We start from the raw sequence: 15,184 nt of genomic DNA on the forward strand, positions 1-15,184 counted from the left end.
TATAGATGAGATCAATTCCAACTAGAATTCAAGTCAATGTAGGAAATCAGGCTACAGTTGTTGACCCACCACCACATTATTTGGAAACGACAAGGAAAAAACATGCACATCTACTCGGCCTGAAACCAGGTCAGGGAACACAAATATCGGGAATAGCCACCAAGGAAAAGTAGACTTAAACAGGCATTGACAAGGTTACCCCTCCCGGTGTGGAGCTGAGAGAAAACGTAGGCTGTAGCAGTTGGAGACAGTTTAAAGTTTAGAGTTTAAAGGTATGTTTCTGTGTGTGTGTGGGGGGGGGTTCAAGCTGTTGATGGGGTTAAAGAGGTCTTTGAATAATGAATGTAATTCTTTGTGTTTTTTGAAGCAGGTCATAAATCAATTCAGTTTGGTGCAGAATTCTCAGCGCTGAACCTTGAGCGTCAGAATCAGATGTGTTGTTTCGTCTCGATCAAATCTGGACAATCAGATTTAAATGTAACTGATTTTTCTATTTATTCATTCTCAACTATTCTTGAGTAAAATGACTAACAAATGTTTTAGTCTGTGTTCAGTTTCAAGTCATGTCATTGTAGTAGAGTCGAGCATCTATAATCCTACCTGAAATGAATTATTGATCACGTTGACCTATAGGCCTAAACAGAATATTGAACTGTTCTCTGTGCAGATAACAAGGCCTTTACAGCCCATTTAGGAAACATTGACCAGAACTGACCACCGAGGCTTCATGATAGGATCTCCAACCCGTTACCATGGCGATGTGTGAAAGACCAGTAGACACTCTTGCAGTCAGTCATCAACCCCCCCACAGACACGGCCAGACTCTGGACACAGTGACCGTTCTACTGGAGGATGTACAGGGTCACCGTGAGGTTGAAGGTCAGGGTCAGGGGGTTGAGGTTATCTCTGTAGTGCAGTGTTGTGATGGCCTGAGCCCCATGTCCACATCACCTCCCCTGGGGGAATCAGGAGACCCAGAGCCCATGAACAGTGGATCTACTCAGGCTCAAACCACAACAAACAGAGATCTAGATGAGGTGGACATGGACCATAGGCCTCCCTGTGAAGCAGATCCCATAGAGAGTGGACTAACCCTGGGTCAGACGTGGGACACGTATGAGGTGGACCAAACCTCCACGATGAGCTGTGATACTGAGGTGGAGCTTGGGACGGGGACTGAGACTACTCCACACATACCGGTGTGTCCTACAGAGTCTGGTCTGGTCACAGAGGTGAATGGACGCTCTGGGAAACAACGTGTTAGAGAGCCTGTAGAGGAGAGGGAGAGGCCTAAGGAGACCCCTTCTCCACCCTCCTCTCCAGTCTCCTCTCCGCCCCTCTCTCCTGGCCAGACTCTGGGACATGTTGCCCTTGATACCCCCCAGGAAAGGTGTCTAGATGCCCCAGGGCCAGGCAAGGGTAGTTCCATGGACCTGTTCTGTATTGTAAAACACAAACCCAGCGCTATCGTGTTCTCCGGAGACGACAACATCGACAACGTCAGCCCACCGAGAGTCTTCGTCACCCAGAGCCTCGATGGAGAGGAGTCTCTCTCGGGCGATGAGGATGAGGGTGGCGATGATGTGGAGGAGGAAGAGGAGGAAGAGATCCCTGAACTGCCGCAGTATAAGGAGTTCCTAGTCAGCCGTCGCCGTAGAAACGTGAGCAGGAACAGGAAGAGGCAGAGGAAAGGACAGGAACTCCCGCCCACTGGCTCTCTGATTGACCTGGGCTCCACCAATAAGACCAGGTTAAAGGCCAAGGAGGAAGAAGAGGAGGAGGAGGAGGAGGAAGAAGAGGCTGAAAGGAGACGGGTGAGAAAATCAGTACTATTCTATATTCACCACTAGAGGGCGCCATTATTACATTTCTCTCACTGAAATAACCTTTATACGATTGTGTGTGTGTGTGTGTGTGTGTGTGTGTGTGTGTGTGTGTGTGTGTGTGTGTGTGTGTGTGTGTGTGTGTGTGTTTTGGTTTGGCCGGCATTCTCGAATTCCACTCATTTTTCTCTGGTCAGCCCTGGCATTCCCAGCTCCCAGCATGCAATGTGCCAGCAGGCGTTCTGTGAGTGTGAGCGTGCCCCTGACCACATTCTCACACCTGTCAGCGAGGTCCGGCCGGGGCTCCTGGCAGGTTCTACTAATGTTCCACTGGCAGGTTCTCCTAACGTTCCACTGGCAGGTTCTCCTAACGTTACACTGGCAGGTTCTCCTAACGTTCCACTGGCAGGTTCTCCTAACGTTACACTGGCAGGTTCTCCTAACGTTCCACTGGCAGGTTCTCCTAACGTTCCACTGGCAGGTTCTCCTAACGTTACACTGGCAGGTTCTCCTAACGTTACACTGGCAGGTTCTCCTAACGTTCCACTGGCAGGTTCTCCTAACGTTACACTGGCAGGTTCTCCTGGTTACACTGGCAGGTTCTCCTAACGTTCCACTGGCAGGTTCTCCTAACGTTCCACTGGCAGGTTCTCCTAACGTTCCACTGGCAGGTTCTCCTGGTTACACTGGCAGGTTCTCCTAACGTTCCACTGGCAGGTTCTCCTAACGTTCCACTGGCAGGTTCTCCTAACGTTCCACTGGCAGGTTCTCCTAACGTTCCACTGGCAGGTTCTCCTAACGTTACACTGGCAGGTTCTCCTAACGTTCCACTTGCACGTTTTCCTAGATCTGTTCTCCTCTGGCACAGTGTTGTTTAGTGCTGGCTCGTCATGAAAGGATGTGGTGTGTGTGTGTGTGTGTGTGTGTGTGTGTGTGTGTGTGTGTGTGTGTGTGTGTGTGTGTGTGTGTGTGTGTGTGTGTGTGTGTGTGTGTGTGTGTGTGTGTGTGTGTGTGTGTGGGTATGTGTGGTGTATGTGTGGTGTATGTGTGGTGTGTGTGGTGTGTGTGTGTGTGTGTGGTGTGTATGTGTGTGGTGTGGTGTGGTGTGTGTGGTGTCTGGTGTGTGGTGTGTGTGTGTGGTGTGTGGTGTGGTGGGGGTTGGCTGTGTGTGTGTGTGTGTGTGGGTGTGTGTGTGTGTGTGTGTGTGTGTGTGTGTGTGTGTGTGTGTGTGTGTGTGTGTGTGTGTGTGTGTGTGTGTGTGTGGTGTATGTGTGGTATGTGTGTGTGGTGTGCTGTGTGGTGGGTGTTGGCTGTATGTGGTGTGTGTGTGGTGTATGTGTGGTGTGTGGTGTGGTGGGGGCTGGCTGTATATGGGTGTGTGTGGTGTATGTGTGGTGTGTGGTGTGGTGGGGTTGGCTGTATGTGGTGTGTGGTGTGGTGTGGTGTGGTGTGGTGTGGTGTGGTGTGGTGTGTATGTGTGGTGTGGTGTGGGTTGGCTGTATGTGGTGTGTGTGTGTGTGTGTGTGTGTGTGTGTGTGTGTGTGTGTGTGTGTGTGTGTGTGTGTGTGTGTGTGTGTAGGTGTGAGTGTGAGTGTCTCCAGGTGTGTGTGTGTGTGTCAGTGTGTGTGGTGTGGTGTGGTGTGTGTGGTGTGGTGTGTATGTGTGGTGTGGTGTGGGTTGGCTGTATGTGGTGTGGTGTGTGTGTGTGTGTGTGTGTGTGTGTGTGTGTGTGTGTGTGTGTGTGTGTGTGTGTGTGTGTGTGTGTGTGTGAGGTGTGTGTGTATGTGTGGTGTGGGTGTGTGGTGTGTGTGTGTGTGGTGTGGTGCGTGTGTGTGTGGTGTGTGTGTGTGTGGTGTGTGTGTGTGTGGTGTGGTGTGGGCTGGATGTCTCTGTGTGTGGTGTGGTGTGTGGTGTGTGGTGTGTGGTGTGGTGTGGGCTGGATGTCTCTGTGTGTGGTGTGGTGTGTGGTGTGTGGTGTGTGTGTGTGTGGTGTGGTGTGGGCTGGACCTCGAATTCCACTCATTTTTCTCTGGTCAGCCCTGTCATTCCCAGCTCCCAGCATGCAATGTGCCAGCAGGCGTTCTGTGAGTGTGAGCGTGCTCCTGACCACATTCTCACACCTGTCAGCGAGGTCCGGCCGGGGCTCCTGGCAGGTTCTACTAACGTTCCACTGGCAGGTTCTCCTAACGTTACACTGGCAGGTTCTCCTAACGTTCCACTGGCAGGTTCTCCTAACGTTCCACTGGCAGGTTCTCCTAACGTTCCACTGGCAGGTTCTCCTAACGTTCCACTGGCAGGTTCTCCTAACGTTACACTGGAAGGTTCTCCTAACGTTACACTGGCAGGTTCTCCTAACGTTACACTGGCAGGTTCTCAACGTTCCACTGGCAGGTTCTCCTAACGTTCCACTATAATGGTAGTTTTCCTAGATCTGTTCTCCTCTGGCACAGTGTTGTTTAGTGCTGGCTCGTCATGAAAGGATGTGGTGTATGTGTGTGTGTGTGTGTGTGTGTGTGTGGTATGTGTGGTGTAGGTGTCTGTGTGTGGTGTGGTGGGGTTGGCTGTATGTGGTGTGTGTGTGTGTGTGTGTGTGTGTGTGTGTGTGTGTGTGTGTGTGTGTGTGTGTGTGTGTGTGTGTGTAAATAAGACTGGTGTGTAAGTGTGTAGTAAATAAGACTGGTGTATGTGTGGTATGTGTGTGTGGTGTGTGGTGTGGTGGGGGCTGGCTGTACTGGTGTGTGTGTGGTGTAAGTGTGGTGTGGTGTGTGTGTATGTGTGGTGTATGTGTGTGTGACTGGTTGTGTGTGTGTGTGTGGTTGTGTGTGTGTGTAAGTGTGTGTGTGTGTGTGTGTGTGTGTGTGTGGTGTGTGTGTGTGGGTTGGCTGTATGTGGTGTATGTGTGGTGTGTGTGTGTGGTGTGTGGTGTGTGGTGTGTGTGGTGTGGTGTGGGCTGGACGTCTCTGTGTGGGGGTTGGCTGTATGTGGTGTATGTGTGGTGTGTGGTGTGTGGTGTGTGGTGTGTGGTGTGTGTGTGGTGTGGTGTGGGCTGGACGTCTCTGTGTGGGGGTTGGCTGTATGTGGTGTATGTGTGGTGTGTGGTGTGTGTGTGTGTGGTGTGTCGTGTGTGGTGTGTGGTGTGTGGTGTGTGGTGTGTGGTGTGTGGTGTGTGGTGTGTGTGTGTGTGGTGTGGTGTGGGCTGGACGTCTCTGTGTGGGGGTTGGCTGTGTGTGGTGTATGTGTGGTGTGTGGTGTGTGTGTGTGTGTGGTGTGGTGTGGGCTGGACGTCTCTGTGTGGGGGTTGGCTGGACGTCTCTGTGTGGGGGTTGGCTGGACGTCTCTGTGTGGGGGTTGGCTGGACGTCTCTGTGTGGGGGTTGGCTGGACGTCTCTGTGTGGGGGTTGGCTGGACGTCTCTGTGTGGGGGTTGGCTGGACGTCTCTGTGTGGGGGTTGGCTGGACGTCTCTGTGTGGGGGTTGGCTGGACGTCTCTGTGTGGGGGTTGGCTGGACGTCTCTGTGTGGTGGTTGGCTGGACGTCTCTGTGTGGGGGTTGGCTGGACGTCTCTGTGTGGTGGTTGGCTGTATGTGGATGAAAGCCATAGACACCATTCGTTCCTATGTGAAGACCCAGTAGTGGGTTGAAGACAAATGACGTCAGTTAATAAGATGAGGTCTCATGAAGTCATAGGATGGAGTTTGAGCTTCTCCAGGAAGTGACGTTGCTGGCTCAGTGCTGCCCCCTCTAATTGAAGGCCGACCGGGGTACTGCAGGCCGGCTCAGTGCTGCCCCCTCTAATTGAAGGCCGACCGGGGTACTGCAGGCTGGCTCAGTGCTGCCCCCTCTAATTGAAGGCCGACCGGGATACTGCAGGCTGGCTCAGTGCTGCCCCCTCTAATTGAAGGCCGACCGGGGTACTGCAGGCTGGCTCAGTGCTGCCCCCTCTAATTGAAGGCCGACCGGGGTACTGCAGGCTGGCTCAGTGCTGCCCCCTCTAATTGAAGGCCGACCGGGGTACTGCAGGCTGGCTCAGTGCTGCCCCCTCTAATTGAAGGCCGCCCAGGGTACTGCAGGCTGTCTCAGTGCTGCCCCCTCTAATTGAAGGCCGACCGGGGTACTGCAGGCTGGCTCCGTGCTGCCCCCTCTAATTGAAGGCCGACCGGGGTACTGCAGGCTGGCTCAGTGCTGCCCCCTCTAATTGAAGGCCGACCGGGGTACTGCAGGCTGGCTCAGTGCTGCCCCCTCTAATTGAAGGCCGACTGGGGTACTGCAGGTGGTTGTTAGCAACTAAATGATCCTCATAACTTCTTTTGTGTGTGATCTGAAAATAATCAGTTCAAGGAACATACATCTTGTGTATTAGAAGTAATTATTGGTATCAAGATTGAACACAAAGATTGGCATTTTTTCCATTCACTATAATGGTAGATCCTGTTTTCTGCAAACAATGCCTGCAGTACCTCGGTCGACCATGAAACTTCCATGGCTTCATTGAGAGGGAGAGTCGTTCTCCCCTGGAGCAGAACCAGAGCCCAAACTCTTAGGATGTCTGGTTATCCATGTCTGTGAGGGTGGAATCAGTTTATTAACTAGTAGTCGTCAGTAAAGAAGGGTTAGTAAATAAGACTGGTTAGTAGTAAATAAGACTGGTTAGTAGTAAATAAGACTAGTTAGTAGTAAATAAGACTGGTTAGTAGTAAATAAGACTGGTTAGTAGTAAATAAGACTGGTTAATAGTAAATAAGACTGGTTAATAGTAAATAAGACTGGTTAGTAGTAAATAAGACTGGTTAATAGTAAATAAGACTGGTTAATAGTAAATAAGACTGGTTAGTAGTAAATAAGACTGGTTAGTAGTAAATAAGACTGGTTAGTAGTAAATAAGACTGGTTAATAGTAAATAAGACTGGTTAATAGTAAATAAGACTGGTTAGTAGTAAATAAGACTGGTTAGTAGTAAATAAGACTGGTTAGTAGTAAATAAGACTGGTTAATAGTAAATAAGACTGGTTAGTAGTAAATAAGTGGTTAGTAGTAAATAAGATGGTTAGTAGTAAATAAGACTGGTTAGTAGTAAATAAGACTAGTTAGTAGTAAATAAGACTGGTTAATAGTAAATAAGACTGGTTAGTAGTAAATAAGACTGGTTAGTAGTAAATAAGACTGGTTAGTAGTAAATAAGACTAGTTAGTAGTAAATAAGACTGGTTAATAGTAAATAAGACTGGTTAGTAGTAAATAAGACTGGTTAATAGTAAATAAGACTGGTTAGTAGTAAATAAGACTGGTTAGTAGTAAATAAGACTGGTTAATAAGGCTGGTTAATAGTAAATAAGACTGGTTAGTAGTAAATAAGACTGGTTAATAAGACTGGTTAATAAGACTGGTTAGTAGTAAATAAGACTGGTTAATAGTAAATAAGACTGGTTAATAGTAAATAAGACTGGTTAGTAGTAAATAAGACTGGTTAATAGTAAATAAGACTGGTTAGTAGTAAATAAGACTGGTTAATAAGACTGGTTAGTAGTAAATAAGACTGGTTAATAGTAAATAAGACTGGTTAGTAGTAAATAAGACGGGTTAGTAGTAAATAATACTGGTTAGTAGTAAATAAGACTGGTTAGTAGTAAATAAGACTGGTTAGTAGTAAATAAGACTGAATAAGCTGGTTGGTTCGGTGGAACGGTTAGGGTTAGGCAGGTCAATTGATAGTCAATGTCTATCTGGGAATTGTATTGTGGTGAATCACTATGTCTCTTCGTGACCTTATGACCTCTAGGGTTCAGATGTCAACTGTGACTCAATCAGATTAAGGGTCACTCCCTCTGGTCGGTCAGGATCCCCAGCGACGTGTGTGTGTGTGGGCATGTTTCAGTGTGTGGTGAACTTGTTCCCTCCCTCCCTCCCTCCCTCCCTCCCTCCCTCCCTCCCTCCCTCCCTCCCTCCCTCCCTCCCTCCCTCCCTCCCTCCCTCCCTCCCTCCCTCCCTCCCTCCCTCCCTCCCTCCCTCCCTCCCTCCCTCCCTCCCTCCCTCCCTCCCCCTTAACGCATGTTCCCTCCCTCCCTCCCTCCCTCCCTCCCTCCCTCCCTCCCTCCCTCCCTCCCTCCCTCCCTCCCTCCCTCCCTCCCTCCCTCCCTCCCTCCCTCCCTCCCTCCCTCCCTTAACGCATGTTCCCTCCCTCCCTCCCTCCCCCTCCCTCCCTCCCTCCCTCCCTCCCTCCCTCCCTCCCTCCCTCCCTCCCTCCCTCCCTCCCTCCCTCCCTCCTCCCTCCCTCCCTCCCTCCCTCCCTCCCCCTTAACGCATGTTCCCTCCCTCCCTCCCTCCCTCCCTCCCTCCCTCCCTCCCTCCCTCCCCCCTCCCTCCCTCCCTCCCTCCCTCCCCCTTAACGCATGTCCCCTCCCTCCCCCTTAACGCATGTCCCTCCCCCTTCCCCATAACCCATGTTCCCTCCTCCCTCAACTTTTAGGGCTGAGGGGACTCCTACTGAATGAGAGGATTGTGGGAGGGTATTTGATGGAGTGTAGAGGGACAGAGAGAGAGAGAGAGATCTAACTCCAACATGGTTACCCTTTAAATCTAGCCATCGCTGCCACTAACAGGGATGTTGAGGATTTGTTTTGAAAACTTAACTTCAATTCCCCAGCCCTTTTCTCTCTCTCTCTCCAGGCCCTGATTGGTCACCTGACTGAGTGAGGTACTTGTTCACTGGTCGGTCCTCCAGGAAATGAACAAGCTTCTTTGTTTCAACCCCAGAGTACTTAGGGGCAGATAGCAGCACATCGGGTCTCTTTGAGGAGCTGGTTTACGCGTGCAATCGCACACACACACACACACACACACACACACACACACACACACACACACACACACACACACACACACACACACACACACACACACACACACACACACACACACACACACACACACACACACACACACACACACACACACACACACACACACACACACACACACACACACACACACACACACACACACACACATCCCCAGCCCTACTACTCTGATCGTGTCGACCATTTTGTGAAATATCTTCCTTTCTGATTTGGCGGTCAAGCCATTTCCTGTGAGCCTGCGACCCCAGATCTCCAGATTCCTACAGAGACACAGCGGACCGACTCTGTACCGTGGATGCTATTTATAACCTGCTGGGGAAGAGAGGAGGGTGAGGACAGAGGGAGATGGAGAAGAGGGGGGGAGACGTGGAGTAGGGGAATTTCAATTGGCTATGAATGGCAACACACACACTCCTACTCACTCACAGTGCATCTCTTTCATAGTATATGAAATGTGAATGTGTGTCCCTCCAACCTCAGTTTATCAACAGAGGACTGGGCTCTGAAAGCATCAGTGTGTTTCAACTGTAGTTTATCCACAGAGGACTGGGCTCTGAAAGCATCAGTGTGTTTCAACTGTAGTTTATCAACAGAGGACTGGGCTCTGAAAGCATCAGTGTGTTTCAACTGTAGTTTATCCACAGAGGACTGGGCTCTGAAAGCATCAGTGTGTTTCAAATGTAGTTTATCCACAGAGGACTGGGCTCTGAAAGCATCAGTGTGTTTCAACTGTAGTTTATCAACAGAGGACTGGGCTCTGAAAGCATCAGTTTTGTTTCAACTGTAGTTTATCCACAGAGGACTGGGCTCTGAAAGCATCAGTGTGTTTCAACTGTAGTTTATCCACAGAGGACTGGGCTCTGAAAGCATCAGTGTGTTTCAACTGTAGTTTATCCACAGAGGACTGGGCTCTGAAAGCATCAGTGTGTTTCAACTGTAGTTTATCAACAGAGGACTGGGCTCTGAAAGCATCAGTGTGTTTCAACTGTAGTTTATCCACAGAGGACTGGGCTCTGAAAGCATCAGTGTGTTTCAACTGTAGTTTATCCACAGAGGACTGGGCTCTGAAAGCATCAGTGTGTTTCAACTGTAGTTTATCCACAGAGGACTGGGCTCTGAAAGCATCAGTGTGTTTCAACTGTAGTTTATCCACAGAGGACTGGGCTCTGAAAGCATCAGTGTGTTTCAACTGTAGTTTATCAACAGAGGACTGGGCTCTGAAAGCATCAGTGTGTTTCAACTGTAGTTTATCCACAGAGGACTGGGCTCTGAAAGCATCAGTGTGTTTCAACTGTAGTTTATCCACAGAGGACTGGGCTCTGAAAGCATCAGTGTGTTTCAACTGTAGTTTATCCACAGAGGACTGGGCTCTGAAAGCATCAGTGTGTTTCAACTGTAGTTTATCCACAGAGGACTGGGCTCTGAAAGCATCAGTGTGTTTCAACTGTAGTTTATCCACAGAGGACTGGGCTCTGAAAGCATCAGTGTGTTTCAACTGTAGTTTATCCACAGAGGACTGGGCTCTGAAAGCATCAGTGTGTTTCTACTGTAGTTTATCCACAGAGGACTGGGCTCTGAAAGCATCAGTGTGTTTCAACTGTAGTTTATCCACAGAGGACTGGGCTCTGAAAGCATCAGTGTGTTTCAACTGTAGTTTATCCACAGAGGACTGGGCTCTAGCCTCTTCTACCAGCCTCTTCTACCAACCTCCTCTACCAGCCTCCTCTACCAGCCTCCGCTACCAGTCTCCTCTATCAGTCTCCTCTACCAGTCTCCTCCTCCACCAGCATCCACCACCAGCCTCTTCTACCAACCTCCTCTATCAGTCTCCTCTACCAGTCTCTTCTACCAGTCTCCTCTACCAGCCTCCTCCTCCAGCATCCTCTACCAGCCTCCTCTACCAGTCTCCTCTACCAGTCTCTTCTACCAGCCTCCTCTACCAGCCTCCTCTACCAGTCTCTTCTACCAGCCTCCTCTACCAGCCTCCTCTACCAGTCTCTTCTACCAGCCTCCTCCTCTAGCCTCTTCTACCAACCTCCTCTATCAGTCTCCTCATCCAGCATCCTCTACTAGCATTCTCCACCAGCCTCTTCTACCAACCTCCTCTATCAGTCTCCTCTACCAGTCTCTTCTACCAGCCTCCTCTACCAGTCTCCTCTACCAGCCTCCTCTACCAGTCTCTTCTACCAGCCTCCTCCTCCAACCTCTTCTACCAACCTCCTCTATCAGCCTCCTCTACCAGCCTCCTCTGTTTACATTGTGTATGGCCCACTCTTTTTTGGGGCTTAATCTGGTCACATTATAACGTGTGTGTGTGTCTCTGTCCGTGTCTCTGTCCCTGTCTCTGTCGGTGTCTCTGTCGGTGTCTCTGTCGGTGTCTCTGTCGGTGTCTCTGTCGGTGTCTCTGTCGGTGTCTCTGTCGGTGTCTCTGTCGGTGTCTCTGTCGGTGTCTCTGTCGGTCTCTCTGTCTCGGTGTCTCTGTCGGTGTCTCTGTCCGTGTCTCTGTCGGTGTCTCTGTCGGTGTCTCTGTCGGTGTCTCTGTCGGTCTCTCTGTCTGTGTCTCTGTCGGTGTCTCTGTCGGTGTCTCTGTCCGTGTCTCTGTCGGTGTCTCTGTCGGTGTCTCTGTCGGTGTCTCTGTCGGTGTCTCTGTCGGTGTCTCTGTCCGTGTCTCTGTCGGTGTCTCTGTCCGTGTCTCTGTCGGTGTCTCTGTCCGTGTCTCTGTCGGTGTCTCTGTCGGTGTCTCTGTCCGTGTCTCTGTCGGTGTCTCTGTCGGTGTCTCTGTCGGTGTCTCTGTCGGTGTCTCTGTCGGTGTCTCTGTCGGTGTCTCTGTCCGTGTCTCTGTCGGTGTCTCTGTCCGTGTCTCTGTCCGTGTCTCTGTCGGTGTCTCTGTCCGTGTCTCTGTCCGTGTCTCTGTCGGTGTCTCTGTCGGTGTCTATGTCCGTGTCTCTGTCCGTGTCTCTGTCGGTGTCTCTCGGTGTCTCTCGGTGTCTCTGTCGGTGTCTCTGTCGGTGTCTCTGTCTCGGTGTCTCTGTCCGTGTCTCTGTCGGTGTCTCTGTCGGTGTCTCTGTCGGTGTCTCTGTCCGTGTCTCTGTCGGTGTCTCTGTCGGTGTCTCTGTCGGTGTCTCTGTCGGTGTCTCTGTCCGTGTCTCTGTCGGTGTCTCTGTCGGTGTCTCTGTCGGTGTCTCTGTCGGTGTCTCTGTCGGTGTCTCTCTGTCGGTGTCTCTGTCGGTGTCTCTGTCGGTGTCTCTGTCGGTGTCTCTGTCGGTGTCTCTGTCGGTGTCTCTGTCGGTGTCTCTGTCGGTGTCTCTGTCGGTGTCTCTGTCCGTGTCTCTGTCGGTGTCTCTGTCGGTGTCTCTGTCGGTGTCTCTGTCGGTGTCTCTGTCGGTGTCTCTCTGTCGGTGTCTCTGTCGGTGTCTCTGTCGGTGTCTCTCTGTCGGTGTCTCTGTCTCTGTCGGTGTCTCTGTCGGTGTCTGTCGGTGTCTCTGTCGGTGTCTCTGTCGGTGTCTCTGTCGGTGTCTCTGTCTCTGTCGGTGTCTCTGTCGGTGTCTCTGTCGGTGTCTCTGTCTGGTGTCTCTGTCGGTGTGTCTCTGTCGGTGTCTCTGTCGGTGTCTCTGTCGGTGTCTCTGTCGGTGTCTCTGTCGGTGTCTCTCTGTCGGTGTCTCTGTCCGTGTCTCTGTCCGTGTCTCTGTCCGTGTCTCTGTCGGTGTCTCTGTCGGTGTCTCTGTCCGTGTCTCTGTCCGTGTCTCTGTCCGTGTCTCTGTCCGTGTCTCTGTCCGTGTCTCTGTCCGTGTCTCTGTCCCAGGCACGGTCCCCGTGGTGTGATTCTATGAGTCAGCTGATGAGGAAGTTGGATCAGCTCAATCTGGACATACAGGAAGCACTCAGCGCTGCTAGCTCCTCCCACTCTGACAACGACCAACCAGAAACACAACAACCAGAACTGGTAAGTCCGATAGAACACAGACAGTCTGATAGAACACATACAGTCTGATAGAACACAGACATACAGTCTGATAGAACACAGACATACAGTCTGATAGAACACAGACAGTCTGATAGAACACAGACAGTCTGATAGAACACAGACATACAGTCTGATAGAACACAGACATACAGTCTGATAGAACACAGACATACAGTCTGATAGAACACAGACAGTCTGATAGAACACAGACAGTCTGATAGAACACAGACATACAGTCTGATAGAACACAGACAGTCTGATAGAACACAGACACACAGTCTGATAGAACACAGACATACAGTCTGATAGAACACAGACACACAGTCTGATAGAACACAGACAGTCTGATAGAACACAGACAGTCCGATAGAACACACACAGACAGTCTGATAGAACACAGACAGTCTGATAGAACACAGACATACAGTCTGATAGAACACAGACATACAGTCTGATAGAACACAGACAGTCTGATAGAACACAGACACACAGTCTGATAGAACACAGACATACAGTCTGATAGAACACAGACAGTCTGATAGAACACAGAACACAGACAGTCTGATAGAACACAGACATACAGTCTGATAGAACACAGTCATAGAACACAGTCTGATAGAACACAGACACACAGACAGTCTGATAGAACACAGACAGTCTGATAGACACACAGTCTGATAGAACACAGACAGACAGTCTGATAGAACACAGACATAGAACACAGACAGTCTGATAGAACAGTCAGAACACAGACAGTCTGATAGAACACAGACACACAGTCTGATAGAACACAGACAGACAGTCTGATAGAACACAGACATACAGTCTGATAGAACACAGACAGACAGTCTGATAGAACACAGACACACAGTCTGATAGAACACAGACAGTCTGATAGAACATAGACATACAGTCACACACACACACACACACACACACACACACACACACACACACACACACACACACACACACACACACACACACACACACACACACACACACACACACACACACACACACACACACACACACACACACACACACACACACACACACACACACACACACGTTCCTCAGCCAGCGTGTTGCCATGCGTGCAGACAACTATTCTGCATCAGTTTAATCTATGGTTGAATTAATTAACAGTAATTGTTTGGATGCAACCCAAACCTGTTGTTTTCCATCATTAAATGTTTGTATAAATCTGTCTGTGTGTGGTGGGTGTGGGGGGTGGGGTATACAGTGTGTGTGTTTTGGTCTGCCTTCATCTGGCTTCCAGGCGGAAACTCAGCATTAATCCCTTAACGAGGGGAACTTGTAACTTCAACCAATCTGGCAACACAGTAGAGTACAGTTCCAACCCAAACTAACCAGCTAACCAATCAACCAGCAATCAACCAGCTAACCAACCAGCTAACCAACCAGCTAACCAATCAACCAGCTAACCAACCAGCTAACCAATAAACCAGCTAACCAACCAGCTAACCAACCAACCAGCTAACCAACCAACCAGCTAACCAGCTAACCAACCAACCAGCTAACCAGCTAACCAACCAACTAGCTAACCAACCAACCAGCTAACCAACCAGCTAACCAACCATCCATATGTAACTGATGTGAAATGGCTAGTTAGTTAGCGGTGGTGCACACTAATAGCGTTTAAATCGGTGACGTCACTTGCTCTGAGACCTTGAAGTAGTTGTTCCCCTTGCGAGGAGAGGGTCCCCGGTTCGAGCCCAGGTAGGGGCGAGGAGAGGGACGGAAACTATTCTGTTACACAAACAACCAACTAACCAACAGCAACAATCTTCAGGATTCCCTAATTGTTTGAAACAATCTTTATTTGTGCCAATCTGGCAACCCAGCACACCAGCAGCAATGCAAATCAAGAATTCTCAGCATTTTAGGTTCTCCTCCATCAAATAAATATGTTTCTGAGGACCAACCTGGCAACCTACCTGGCAGTAAATAAACGTGAAAAATACTGAACTACATGCTTGGCTTGGCTGTTGGCAGGTTAGCTTTACTTAAGTTAATCAAACAATCACATTTGATTTGTTTAGCACTTTATACAAATGCATTTGTCATAACGTGCTTAGTCCACAGCAACCCAGGCCTAAATCCCTTATAGAGTTTACAGAGGCTATATGAAGGAAATAAACACAAAACACTAAATCCCTTATAGAGTTTACAGAGGCAATATGAAGGAAATAAACACAGACTGATAGACCTCTCATGTAAAACTTCTTCATCTCAGAGAATCACACAGACAGTCCTCTCTGTGACCCCTGACCTCCACACAAAGGACAGTCCTCTCTGTTGTCCCTGACCTCCACACAAAGGACAGTCCTCTCTGTGACCCCTGACCTCCACACAAAGGACAGTCCTCTCTGTGACCCCTGACCTCCACACAAAGGACAGTCCTCTCTGTTGTCCCTGACCTCCACACAAAGGACAGTCCTCTCTGTGACCCCTGATCTACCATGTACCCTCCACACAAAGGACAGTCCTCTCTGTGACCCCTGACCTCCACACAAAGGAC

At 49.8% G+C, this 15,184-nt stretch overlaps 1 protein-coding gene across 1 annotated transcript in view; it reads left to right on the forward strand.

The window, feature by feature from the left end:
* Positions 1-370: 370 nt before the first annotated feature.
* LOC124006907 overlaps positions 371-15,184 on the forward strand; it is a 27,212-nt gene continuing 12,398 nt past the window's right edge. Inside the window, exons 1-3 of the mRNA XM_046317096.1 lie at positions 371-477; positions 668-1,814; positions 12,478-12,618. Coding sequence (XP_046173052.1) covers positions 753-1,814; positions 12,478-12,618 — 1,203 coding nt within the window. The 5' untranslated portion in view covers positions 371-477; positions 668-752. The remainder of the gene's footprint in view (positions 478-667; positions 1,815-12,477; positions 12,619-15,184) is intronic.

Source organism: Oncorhynchus gorbuscha, linkage group LG20 (genome assembly GCF_021184085.1).
Source record: "Oncorhynchus gorbuscha isolate QuinsamMale2020 ecotype Even-year linkage group LG20, OgorEven_v1.0, whole genome shotgun sequence".
Taxonomy (NCBI): Eukaryota; Metazoa; Chordata; class Actinopteri; order Salmoniformes; family Salmonidae; genus Oncorhynchus; species Oncorhynchus gorbuscha.